At 35.6% G+C, this 14337-nt stretch overlaps 1 protein-coding gene across 1 annotated transcript in view; it reads right to left on the reverse strand.

The window, feature by feature from the left end:
* LOC109105895 (mineralocorticoid receptor) overlaps nt 1–14337 on the reverse strand; it is a 66539-nt gene that overhangs the window by 9897 nt on the left and 42305 nt on the right. Inside the window, exons 4-6 of the mRNA XM_042758192.1 lie at nt 5244–5360; nt 3375–3692; nt 938–1082 (exon numbers count right to left, since the gene is read on the reverse strand). Of these exons, the coding sequence (XP_042614126.1) occupies nt 938–1082; nt 3375–3692; nt 5244–5360 (580 nt within the window). The remainder of the gene's footprint in view (nt 1–937; nt 1083–3374; nt 3693–5243; nt 5361–14337) is intronic.

Below are 14337 nucleotides of genomic sequence, written 5' to 3' on the forward strand. Positions count from 1 at the left end.
TTAATATGTCATAGGCTAATATGTTGTAGGTTTTTGGTAAACAAAGTATATATATATTCTATTTTATATATACTGCGTTAATGTCATGTGTTTATCTTACATATATTGTGGTATGGTGGATGACAACACTCAACACTGTGTACTGTATCACATAGCTTAAATTACCTGGAGACAAACCTTGGATTGTTGTCGCAGTCTCATATAAAACAGATTGTCAGGAGTTAAAGAGCAAGTCTTTGTGACTCTGCTGAAGGACTGCTAATTGTTTAGGCAATCAAGAGACAAAGTTCGTTTGGAAATGTGTGCCAAAGACCTGCACGACAGTTTGCCATCAGGGTGTGTGGAAGTCATGTATAAGGTGCTGAGAATATATAAGTAAACATGTAAACATGGCAGTTAATTCTGTACTTTTTTTCAAGATCTTTCCAAGTCATTTGGCAAATACAATGAAGTGCTCTAGTTCTCCTGCAGGGGTCACTGTGCTCTATTGTTACGCTTCTCCCACTATGCTCAATAAATGGACATTTAGCTTTAAAAAGCACACAATCACACTCTTTCCTCTCAACACTTCTCGTCGATTGTGCTGATTATGTGCCCCACTGACCTAATCCTCAGTTTTGATAAACGCTATCAAGAAGCATTTATAGGTAAAGTGTATTTCCTAGCGGAGCAATTGAAGGGACAGTTTTGAGGTCACGGTCATGTGCCTGCTGGGAACATGCCTTTTGAGCTTATCGTTTTGTATTATCATCTTAACTTGTGTAACTTGAAGCACCAAATTCTTTAGACAGGGTTAACCTAAGGCCAAGGACTGTCTGTATGTTGTAGTTTATGGAAAAAGGATGGGGTTTTTCTCATTTACTTAAAAGGTTTGGATGGAATAAATCAACCGATGTCTATTTGAAGTAAATATGCAGTGTTGTGTGAGTTAGCTTACTCGTTGAAGACGAGGTCAGGGGCGAAGTAGAGCATTTGGGCGTTGGTGTGTTTGTAGGATCTCCAGCTGAGGGAGAAGGAGGAGAGACACATCCAGGAATACTGGATCAGCGTGATTTGGTCCTCAATGGGTAGACTGCGAAAACCTGCGGAAAAAATAAATAAAGGGCAAGTTAACACTGAGCAAAGAGACATATGGGATACTCGAGGGCGTGACTTGCCCTGAAGCAGAGCTAATATTAAGCCAGAGCTATAGGCCCTAAGAAATAAAATAGGATCTACTATCCTGGGCTTTTGTTAACCTAAAAATAAAAATACTATTTTTACTAATGTGTACTGTGTGTGTGTGTGTGTGTGTGTGTGTGCATGCATTTTGGAGCTTGACAGCCCCTTGTCACTATGAAGATGTACAGTATTTGTTATATGGAAAGAGATGCATTATGATTCTTCAAAAAAAAAAAAAATCAAATTTTGTTTTCCACTGAAAATATATACTGTATATGATAAAGGTGAGTAAAATTTTCAACCTAACAGTTTGGGGTTGATTCCTAGAGTGGCTCAAATTTGTTCACAAATGAAAAAACCTTGCAGTGTAGTTGGTACAATCAGGTTTGCATGAATCACTGAAGGTTTCCACTCATTGTCCCGTTGTCAGAGAGAGTTAGCAAAACAGCAGACTGAATTCTTGCCAAAACTCACATTGAGAGCTATATAGTCACCCACAAGCTTTAATATAAGCCACATGAGGACACATTATAAACTTATTGGTGAAGCAGAGGCTATCTTTGGCTTGTCTGCAAAACGCAAGTTCAGTATTGACTATAATGTGTTGAAGCGTTAACTTAAAATAAATTTTGCACTATAGCTTTATCATTTCCAGGCAATCTCTGAGTGTCCCTTGTGTTCTCTCTCTCTCTCTCTTTATGAAAACTATTTCCCCACATTATCCCTTTAGAAACTTACTCACATGTTGGTGAAATTATTGTAACTTGCACAAACTTACAAAAGTTACAAAACTTAAAGTGTTAAAATACATCCAATTTTTCCATCAAATACTCATCTGAATCTTAGAGTTTTGACTCCTAAAATGGTTTAAAATCGCATGACAAACAGAACAATGTGGACAAACAAAACAAAATAACTAATAATTGAACATCTGCAAGTCATCACTTGTAGATTGGCTGAGCGTGTGATACACTGACTGCCCAAAGCCTGCCTGGAAAGTCTTTGAAAGTTGGTGTGCCAGTTTGCCCTGGTGTGTTTTCAGTCTTCTATTTTTATATCCGGATATAGTAAGGAGACACTCTCGTATCAAATACTTGCAATACAGCAAATAACCATCTCATAGCAAGGTACCTTGAAAACTTAATTTGGAATGACAAAAACAGATTTTTTTAATGATTAAAAACTTTTTTTGTTCATCAAACAATCCAAAAAATAGTATCATGATTTCCAAAGTTTATTAAGCAGCACAACGGTTTTAAACATTGAAGAAATGTTTCTTGAGAAGCAAATCAGCATACAGTATAAGAATGATTTCTGAAGGATCAAGTGACACTGGAGTAATGATGCTAAAAAATCAGATTTGCCATTACAGAAATAAACTGAATTTTAAAATATTTAAAAATAGATTGTAATAATATTTTACAATATTACGCTTTACTCTTTTTGATCAAATAAATACAGCCTTTTTGAGCATAAAAGATATATAATGTTAATGTAAAGTCTCAGTGCTTGTAAAAGCATGAATAATTAGGCTTGAGCTGAAGACACAGGAAAAGAGTGTGCAAAGAGTAAATGTGAATAATGGGAGATGGAAACACATTTACCAAATAAATTCCTCCGTGCACATCAAAATTCATGTGAGTTTGCAGGATGAGACGGCATAACTTGACTAGCCAGCAGACCGATCTCGTTGCACAGCATCTGAAATGTTGTTATGGTCATTCTGAAATGCCTGGACAAAATCTGTCGTCAAAGTATTTCTGTATAATTGCCCTCCAGAACTGTCTTCCATGATTGAGTTCCCAAACAGCAGGCATCCGCCTCCAAAAGCAATGACTGCATTTATTGTGTTTCGTCTGCTCGTTCTGAGGCGCAAGTCATTTATTATATATGAACATGATTATCTTCAGTGGCTTCTCCTACTTTTCTTAGTGATATTTAGTGCCAGTTTATCTGGAAGTGATGATTTTGTTCTCTTTGACTCATTGGATGGAAACAGCACTTTATTCGCAAATGTTTAATGCAATTTTCCAATTTTGTGCACAAGTTAAATTCGCAACTTTGGATGGAAACATAGCTACTATGACAAGATAGTTCCTAAGTACATTTCAGAGACCAACAGCTCAAATAATACTTCACCTTAAACTAAAATCAGTCCAAATCAGTCATCTGAATATGTGGAAGATATCAACTAATTTGCCTTGGAATCGTACCTGGAAGTACTTTGGCCCACTTGACCACTCGGATCATCTGTTTGCCGGCCAGGTGGTTGAGGCTGGTGAGCAGGTGGTCGGTTGTGTCAGGCTGTGTATTGTCATAGCCAGCGAACACCACTTCAGGCTCAATGAGCTCCAGGACGCTACACACGGATGGTGACAGAAACGGTGCTACTGTGGGGACATGGGGGACAAGAGTGCTGACCGAGCTCAACTCTTTCTCCGAGGTCAGAAACGGAAGCCCGTCCTTTGAGTTCTGCAGGGAAGAATCCTCGCCAACACTCTTCATCTTCCCCAACTTCTTCGACTTCCGTGCTGAGAAATAACAAACATATTATATTAAAGCTGTTCGCTTGAGCAGCCTGATCCATTTTATGAATAATTACAATTTATGTTAAACATTGAAGGTCTTCCAATGATTTATAAGAGTGATAAATAATTTGAAATGAACAAGATATTAATTAAAAGACCCCCGGTGTAGTCTGGAAGCAGTGTTCCTGGTACAGTTTTTCATATCTGAAATGAGCTTGAGCTGATAGAAGTAATTATTCAAATAGAGATGGATCTTATAGCAGGGATCACAGTTTAAATCCCTGCTGTATAGATGTGACCTCTTATGTGTTTCAGGAGGATGCTGTTAAGTGGCTGTGTGAGTGTTCCAATTTGATATTAAATGCAAGATTCCTGTGCCAGCAGATTTTATATCACATCAGTAAGTGAGACTGAAGGTGGCCTATGTGCTAGTTCCAGTAAATGCTTCAATTTTATACTCTCGACAACTTTAAAAGCATGTTCATTTAACATTTCTAATCAAATATATCTACTATATCTCTTTTGATGAAAAATTATTAATAAAGTCTATCAGCAGAACCAAAATTGTACACATCCCCTTATACATGCATATGATTTTTAACCTTAAAAAAGATTTTGAATTTTGAAAAAAATGGTGAATTTAAATGAATAGTGTTAGAATAATAAGTGTTATTAAACTCTATATGTTATATACCCCCCCATTTTTCATCAAAATGTAATTTAATATTATTAATAATGTAATATCTAATTTGATATTTGTTAGTTTTGTTCCCAAGATGCTTTTAAAAGAGAGAACAGAAGAAAAAAAAACTGCACTAAAACTAAATACTGTATTATTCAGTGATCACAGCTGGTTTAAACTAAACTTTATATGCCACATACATTTGTTAAAACTAGTCACTTAAAAATGTGAAATGACAGGTCATCTGTCAAAAGTTACAACTCATTTAGTATTTATTTATTTCCATTCCAAGGGGCATTTTTAATGAAAACCATGACCTAATGTGTCTAATATTAATGTTTGCCTAATGTGTTGTTTTGAGGAGTTTGCATGGCTGTAGTGAAGTGCACAGGAACACCAATGTTTGCTGAGGCTATCCTGATTTCTCAAGTTTCATCAATATTTTTATATCTTCAATATAATAATGTGTCCACAATCTGTTATTTCACTTGTTGTTTTTGAAATCTTGTGAAAAATGGTCATTTTTTACAGCTCACAGAGTACTGATCAAATTGTGTTGCAGTTATAATGAAAGCACAGATGTATGTGAAGCATATTTCAATATGTTCTAAGTCACTTACCTTTGATAAATAAAAGAGAGAGAGAAAAAAGATTTCTTTGTAACATTGTAAAGCTTCACCAAAAAGGCAATCCCTCATATTATAACATTCACAATAACATTTAGTGTTTTTTTATATATTCTTATATATTTATATATATATTTTTACTGTATATATATATATATTAAGATTAATGATCTCAGGTGTGCGAGTATAATTGTTTCATATCATTTCACAACAGTTTTTAGTCCCATAGTAAGTAAATTCAGTTACCCCCCAGATTCATCCCAGCTTGTAGACACTTCCGTACTCTGCAGGCTGGACAGTTTTTCCTCCGAATCTTGTCAATGATACAATCATTCCTCCCAGCACAAAGGTAGTTGTGCTGTCCTGCAAGAAGAGAGAGAAAGTGTTTAAAATCTCTATAAAACTCTATCTTTTTTTTTTTTTGTTACAGAAGTTAGGAATTAATTCTCCCATGGTTCACATAGTCAATGGTTTGTTTATAGGACTGTTAATGTAACCTATCATTTTAGTATAAGTAATTATTAAAAATGACATATGTCTTTTCTTTGAGGGTTTTTCGAAGAAATTTTGATGTTTTGTTTAATTAAGAAAAAAATATTATAATGTAATTAATTCAGTGAAAAATTATTTTTTTCTTTAATTTACTGCCTTAATTTATTATGCAATACAAAAAAATACAGAGCACACTATTACGCGCATTAGCAAAAATGTGACCTTTACAAGGACATTGTAATGCATTCTGGTCCTTGTGCACCGTCATCCCTTTCAAAGGAGACAGCTGTCTTACACTTTACACCCCTCCACTACTATCATAGAGGACAAATGAGCTATCCCAAATAGTGTTTCTTAGTGTGCCATGGGTTGGCTGATGTCTTGGCGTGGGACACTATGACAGAGAACGTAACAGCCTGAGAATCCCGCATGCGCTGTCTTCCTTGGCCAAGGTCGAATGAGCTCGTTTCGGAGCACCATTCCGCTTCAATGATTCGCCACACACCCACGCGCTCCACAGGCCAGAGCACGGTGCCGCAGGGCCACATCCAGGCACTGCGGCCGTGTGCATCTCTCTCTTTCTTTCTCTTACCCATATTCCACCCCCTCTTTCACTCGTGCATCATGGGAAGGACTTCTCTGCTAAACTAGACAGCACTGGTGCTACTTACAGTACATGAGGGTGCTTTCCTTTAGTGCTTATGGACCGTGTGGCTACAGACAGGCACAATGAGTGTTTTCAGTGGAGAGAAAATGCGCAGCGAGTCTGTCTAGAGGCTGCCAAAAAAGCCCAGGATCTGCACACGGAGCAACAGCAGCTGTAGCCTTGCCACTATTTCTGGCTAAATCACATGACCCCTTACATAAGCCCATTTTTCTTGCTCTAAAAAACAGTAAAGTGCGACACAGGAAACACAACGAAGCCCTGCTCCGCCTCACCACCCAAACACAGACACAAATCAGACCTGAAATCTGTTGGGCTGATTCTCGGGACCCTTCTGACCACTGTAAACGGCTGCCTCACAAATCCTGTTAATCATTGTCCCATCTGAAGCACCTACACATAGACTGTACCATACTGTGTTTGTTTATCAGCACACATGTGTGCTTCTAGGTGGTTAGGTACAAAAGTAGCACAGAGACTGTTTGTGTACATAAGGACGGAATGGGAACTTCAAGTATCATAGCGTTTCAATGCATAGTAGTTTGCGGATCTATATCTGTGTGGTGTTTATGTACACTGGTTTAGTATGTTACCTCATTGTTTAGCTATTGTTTTCTCAAATTGTAGATTTTTTTTGTGCTTCCAATGGGAATGTTTTTGCACGCTTTTAGGCTGTGTTTACACTTGTTATTCGGTTCTCTTGGTTCTTTTAATCTGGACCAAAAAAGAGAATCATACCTTTGGTTCACTTGGTGTTAACACTGCCATTTTTAATACCGACCCGAAGATACAAACAAAAGGCATAAGGATATGGTCACAACCTTTCGGAAAGATTTTATAATGTATATTTTGCGAACTTACCCAACATCCAGAACTGCTCTGTGTGTTGGGATAAATGCGTAAAATGTTTAAACATTTTGTATCCTTGAGCATTTTGTCCTTTTAGGGTTACCTCTTGTGACATCACATCCTGTTTTTTGCTCATTATTTAAATGAACCGCACTAACAGAGCAATCGCACCAGAGTTTGTTTTAATCAAACCCAGCCTGCCATCTGTGAACATGCCCTTAGTGTTCCTTTTCTGTCCTGAGACAAAATTAAAAGTCAGATAGAGATTAAAGGGATAGTTAAGTCAAAATTCTAATTCTAATTCTAATCTCATATTACTCCAAACCTAACTTTTTTGATTTTATTTATGCGGAACACAAAAGGAAATAATGTAATGAATATATGTTTGTGTGAATTTAAGACAATGCCAGTAAGTTGCACTGCAAGATTGCTTTGATACTTTGATGTTTCGGTGTTTCTGCACATCTGCCTGAAAGGTGAAGTTTACAACAATTATTTTACTGTCAAAATAGCTTTAAAATTGGGTTGTTTTTCACCATTCGGAACAATTGAAAATGTTCAGAGAGCCAGGATTAAGTCATACAGGTTTGGAATGACATGAGTAAATTCTCATTCTGTCAGTTTTACTCCTGATTTTTTTTTAGCCCTGTTTAGCCTGAAATTTTGTGGATCCTTTAATCCAACAAATTCATCTCCTCATACACATTTTACCAAATGCCATTAGCTCCCACAACCTCCCTCTTATGCTTCAGTGTGCACTGAGTTTAATACTATGGCTGAATTTGTAATACTCATACTATTTCTGCCATATCATATCAGCCTAAGTGTGTGCACGAGAAGAGCCAACATGGGGCTTCCTGTAAAAGCTTGTGTCTACTTTTAGCCAACTACGTCATTCATGATGAAGGATGCACTGAAAACCTAGCCTGTCAGCTTAGTAATGAAGCAGACATTTAAAAAGGACACTCCCTGTGAGACACATGCAATACAATATTCACATCTTTTTTCATCTGTTTTCCAACTTCCGTGTCATTTCTGGCTTCAGCGTGGACACGTGAGCATCTCTTTTAAAACGGTTCTCCTTACGCCAAGTCTACGGATCTGTTTTCATGGCAACACAGTGTCATATATCTAACCTACATTTAGACCAATAGGATTAAGCCCTTTTCGATAGCTGCAACTTGTACCATAAACAACATAGAAAAACATAGGCTAATGGCATATGAATCAGCATCCATCTAGTTTTTTCCCCATGTACTTCAAATCGATTCCACACATGTGACTCATGCTGCTATCAAATGTCCTTGAAGAATGCCATTTCTGCGACTTTGGGGTATACTGTAAACATTTTTCTAAGTACATTTTTGCCAAAAAAAAAAAAAAAAAAAACTATTTCAGTCTTTCTAATTCAAAAATTCATATTTAATTCTTTGAAATTAGTTGTGAAATTTACTAGCAATTTCTTAGTAGAATTTGTTTTAAAGTATATCTTACACTAAACTTTTTCAGTGTATAAAGGGGCATTCACACTGAAGTGACAAAGAATTTTCAGTGACTTCTGATGCCATGAGCGACAATGACAATTAGTGATGCGACAACGTTAAGCTGAACTTGACTACCAATGGAAGTTCAGATAATGATCTGCCACCCAATATAGCATTTTAGTAGAAAGGCCTACTAGCAACCACCAGATCTGTAACCTCCAGTGATTTAATCACAATGTAAACGCCCCTTCAGTCAATGACATTACCAATTTCAATTTCTAAAGTAAGACATTGATTAATGTCTGCTAAATGTTTTTTTCTTAATTGATGTAAACTGCAGATCTCATTTTCTGTGTTCATCCAACACATCCACATTCAGTCTTCAGAGGGATTATTGTGTGAACTGATGCATGAGAGTTAAATTACAAACCAAAATGCAGCTGTAATCATTTGTGAAAATACATTTTTTCCAGTTTCCTCTCATCATTTGTTATTTCCACACATGCACTTCCTGCACTTTGCAGTCCACTGCTTTCCTGATAGAAATTGTATCTGGTCCAAGGTAGAAAAGCTACTGCTTCATCTGTGTGTGTGTATATATATATATAATTTGTCATTGTGATTATGCTGCTAAATTGATACAGTAAGAAACATCTGTCACCAACTGACCAGAAAAAAGTCTTTCATAACCTCATGACCCATGTCCCAAAATATATTGGTGTTGGAAACAAAGACACAATAATATGATCCCCTATACCATATTCTTAAAAAAAAAAAATGTCTCATCATTCATCAATGACAAAAAACAAAAAAATCACCACCCAGAAGGCGGAAGAGATGACAGATACTGAAAGAAGCGGTGCCATAGGCAAACACAGAGGGGTTGTTTGAGGTGAGGAAAGAGGGATTTGTATGGTTTGTTTTTTAGTTGACCGTATAGTTGTTCAGCCCTTTAATACTCCTGCGTATCACTGATCAATCAGAGCACTAGCGTAAATCACAGAGTGTATTTCAGTATGTGTGCCTGTCAGCTGCAAGCATGACAAAGTGGAATTTGTGGAGTTTCAGTTTTAGTCATTAAAAGCATATTTCAAATTCATCCTTATGGCTATAAATAATGGAAGCCATTTCTGTATCAAAAAACAAACAAACAAAAAAAAAAAAAAAAAAACATTTGTTATTTTATTTCTTGGAATATATATATTGTGTGGGTGTGTACTGTATAACTATAATGTGACTTATTATTATTTTACTTTTAACTTATTTCAAAATTGCATTGTTTTTTTTTAGATTTTTATTTTTATTTTTTTTATTTTTTTCCTCTTAAGATGGAAAATGGAAATAATTAAAATGTATTTTTCCCTCTCAATGACATCATTAAATCATTAAATATTCTCAAAATTTGTACTTATGATTATCAGGTGCTACATTCTGTCTTTTTAATGAATCTTTCTTTATTGTTTTTCCACAAAAATTCCTCAAAGTTTCTCACTCTTTAATACTGATGCACGTTTCCGTTCCAAATACACAATACAAAACAAAAACTGTAACATAGACCTGTTAAAGTTCTGCAGTATATCAGTGCAATTTTCATCAGTATTATGTTTACCAAGTCACAGAAAACTTTTAGAATCTCGTCTGAAAACTTATTTGTTTCATAATGGTCTAACCAGTTCAATTTAAGCCTGTAAATGATGAGTTGTGCAGGACAGACACGGAGTATCATTATACATGATGACAAGCCAAGACACTGATGGCTTCTGAATAATAAGCATCTGCTGAGCTGTCTGAAAAAAAAAAAAAATCTCTCTGCACAATCCATATGGAAATCACAGCCAAGATACAGACTGTGGTTTGGGAGTTTGAAAACGGACAAGTGATGAGGGAATGTGTTGATGATGGGAAAACTGTAGATCAACTATCTCACATACTACACTAGGTTTGCCAAGAAAGTAAATCTCAAACTTTAAAAACTTTGATGGCAGTGGCTATGTTTACATGTGTGCCAGTAGTCTGTTTACTGGCAATAATCAGAATAAGAAATTACTCAGATTAAGATGACATAACCAAACCTCTTTAATTCTGTGTACATGCTGCTTGCCATTAGTTTAATTATTCGATACGAAATGTTGTTTAATTGCCATTTTACTGTGATACTTTTCCACATCTGGCAACACAAATTCTTAAACTGAAATGCAATAGACATATTTGCTGCTGTTGTTTTTATTTTAAAGATTCATTCAATTGCAAAATGTTTGCCAGTTCTAGGGCATCAGGCTTCCCTCATTTTGTCAAAAATGCTTAAATCCATATACTGTAGTTCACCTAAAACATACAATTCTGTATTCGTTTAATTATCCGCAAGTTGTTTCAAGCCTATATGACATAATTCCAGGACTGCCTTAATCACATTATAAGTGTGGATGTAAACATAGCCAATGTCAAAATGTACCTTTTTCAGAAATAGTGCAAACATATCTCCCGCCCGCATACTGAGAACATATTTTAACCTCCAAAGTGATTTAAACTACATAATGTAAAAATGTATTTAAATATACTATTTAATTAAAAAAATAAATACAATCATTTTAATTTAGACATAAAATTAGTAATAATAATATATATATATATTATATATATATATATATATATATATATATATATATATACAAATATATATATAAAATAAATACAATCATTTTAATTTAGACATAAAATTAGTAATAATAATAATAAAGCTGTGCAACCCAACAAAAATAAGTTACTGGTTCCTGATTCCAGCCATTTTAAGGGGCCAGGTAAGAGTTTTCTCCTTTTTTTTTTGGAAATGCGCTGATTGGTTACAAATTGGGCACTGGCTCTGGCACCAGCACTGTTGAAAATGGGTGAATACATGTCTTTATAAAGACATCTAACTCCAGGAACAGCTAAAACACTTTAAATTTTGAATGTGAATTCCTATCATTTAGCGTTTGTCCCTCTCCATCCCCGAGGTCCCAAACCCTACAGCTAAACCACCACAGTGAAACTGGTCTATCCCTAGTGCCAAATGTAACAACAGATTCTCATAATGAAGGAACAAATATTTTAGTCCTCAGACTGAACAGCTGTAGAGCAACTAATAAAAGTCTGTTGAGTATGAGCTGGTACCATATGGCCACTTCACACTATTCCCACAGAAACAAGTGTTTGCGCTTCTATTAGTTATTATACAAGCAGCTCAGGAACTAGGTTGTTAAGTATTGACTGCATTATTTTCCTTTCATGAATTTTACTCAAATCTATGCCTGAGTTTAGCAGTTTTCTTTCATATCAGAAAGCGCATACCAGACCTTTATGCTATTCAAAAAAGTGGCCTCTTTACTTCCCTTCTTACATCTTTAAATATCAGTCTTCTGGCTGTCTTTTGCTCTGTTCCAAAACCATCTGAAATGTCTACAGAGGCTGCATTTCAAGTTATCATAAAACCGTGCTCCCAACAGTAAGGCTATTGGAAAAGGTATACATCTTAAATAAGAGGATTCCTTGTTTTAAATGTGGTCATATTTACAATTTTATTTTTTGCTGAATTTTTGAACATTTTTGCTCACGTGACTGCATCTTTTTAAAGCATCACATTTATAATTTATGCAGAAGGCAATCTCAGTGAGAAAAAAAATCTGTCCAAGATGATGGATGAGGCAAGAGAAAATCTGTTCAATACTAAAGAGACATTGTTAAAAATACTTATAGTATAATTAAAATAGATATTGCTGAGCATTTTAGAGCAGTGTTTCCCAAACCTATTTGTGACCCTGGACCCCAAAACCAGTATTAAGTCGCTTGGGTATATTTTTAGCAATAGCCAAAAAAAAACATTGTATGGGTCAAAATGATTGATTCTTCTTTTATGCCAAAAATCATTAGGATATTAATTTAAGATCAAGTTCCATGAATATATTTTGTAAATTTCCTACCGTAAATATATCAAAACTTATTTTTTGATTATTTATTAATATTTAACTTTAACAACTTTAAAGATGATTTTCTCAGTATTTAGATTTTTTTTGCAGCCTCAGATTCCAGATTTCAAATAGTTGTACTGTATCTCAGTCAAATATTGTCCTATCCTAACAAACCATACAGAAAGCGTATTTATTCAGCTTTTAGATGATGTATAAATCTCAATTTCGAGAAATTTACCATTATGTGGTCCAGGGTCACATTTGTGAAGGCCGTCAGAAACAGGGTTGAGACTTTATTCAACTCATCAGCTCATTAGTAAAGACTGCAAAAGCTGAAATGGATTGGTAAGATAGACAAGACATCCAAAATCTGTACTGCTGGTGTGCCTCAAGGAACAGTGTTGGGAAACACTGTATTGGAGTATCGTGTTGTTAGCTTAGCAACATGCTAATGACAAATTCCACTGAAAACAATTGCCTGTCCGAGTTGTTGCCTACATAAAGCATTCCAAAACAGTCTCATATGAGCTTCCAAAACAGTTAAGATGCTACCCTAGTAAGCAGCTGCCTATGTAGGCAGCAGGCGGTGAGGTTAGGTTTTGAAACAGAACTCTCTCTGTCTATTCCCTCACTCTGACTATCATTTTATCCCTTTCCAATCTTACTGCTCACCCTCCCTCTTCCCTTAGCTCACTCTTCACAATCTCTCTCTCTGTCCCCTCCCTCCTTTCCTCTCTCTCTCTCTCTCTCTCTCTCTCGCTCGCTCGCTCAGATGGTAACTAGGCTGAGGTCAGGTAAGGTAATGGAGCGCACACTCTTACACAGCACTACCTCTGCTGTGGTGCTGGAAAAGCGGCTGCACTTCTGAATGCCCTTGAGGTGTGACCTCATTCAGGGCTCTAAAAAACAATCACAATCTAAGAGAATGCTTTATATGAACACATTTTTCAAACATTTAATAAATTCATATGTTACTATAAATTACTAAATTAATTTAATAGTAAATGTTAAAGGATAATGTGCAGCCAGCTGGTCATTATCACATAATAAACCCTAATGACATGAGGAGCAGGGCTCCTGTAAATCCTGAAATGGTTTATTTTCCAAAAATGACTGGCTGACTGTGCATTATCTTGCTGATTAACAAATAATAAATAAATGGACATGAAATGTGTGTCACAAGAAACATGAAACTAGGTCATTATACAAAAAAATATAAAATGACCCATCAGAATCAAGATTTCCATTATTGAAGGAAGAGTTCACACAAAAATGAGAATTCAGTCATCATTCACTCACCCTCAACAACAAAAAAACCAAAAATAAAAAAGTTCTTCCTTGAAACACAAATGAAGATATTTTAATAAACCCTGAGAGATTTATGTCCTTCCATTGAAAGTTCATGCAACCAAAACTTTGACACTTCATAAGTTCATAAAGACATTGTAAAAGTAATTCATATGAACAAAGCGGTTTAATCCAGCTCTTCTGAAGAGGCACAATCACTTTATGTGACGAACAGATTTAATTCAGGCTTTTATTCATGTATAAATGCTGATCAACAGACAGAGCACATTAAATATGGTAGATGGAAGCTCAGCTTAATTGTTAGACTTTGAATGGAAGGACACAAATCTCTCAGGTTTTATTAAAAACATCTTCTTTTTGGTTTTGAAGATTAACATCTTATGAGGTAAATGAGTAACTGATGACAGAATTTTACATTTTGGATGGACCATTCATTCATTCATTCATTCAACATGCAGCCCAAACTAACTGCTAGATACCGTTTATTAGTATAGCATACTAGTCCAGTATATGAGAAACTAAGATTAGGAATATCCATTGTAATTTTCAATTTAACCACAGATGCTTTCCATCTTTATAAATAAAAGCTCAAAGTTTTG

Source organism: Cyprinus carpio, chromosome A1 (genome assembly GCF_018340385.1).
Source record: "Cyprinus carpio isolate SPL01 chromosome A1, ASM1834038v1, whole genome shotgun sequence".
Classification (NCBI taxonomy): Eukaryota; Metazoa; Chordata; class Actinopteri; order Cypriniformes; family Cyprinidae; genus Cyprinus; species Cyprinus carpio.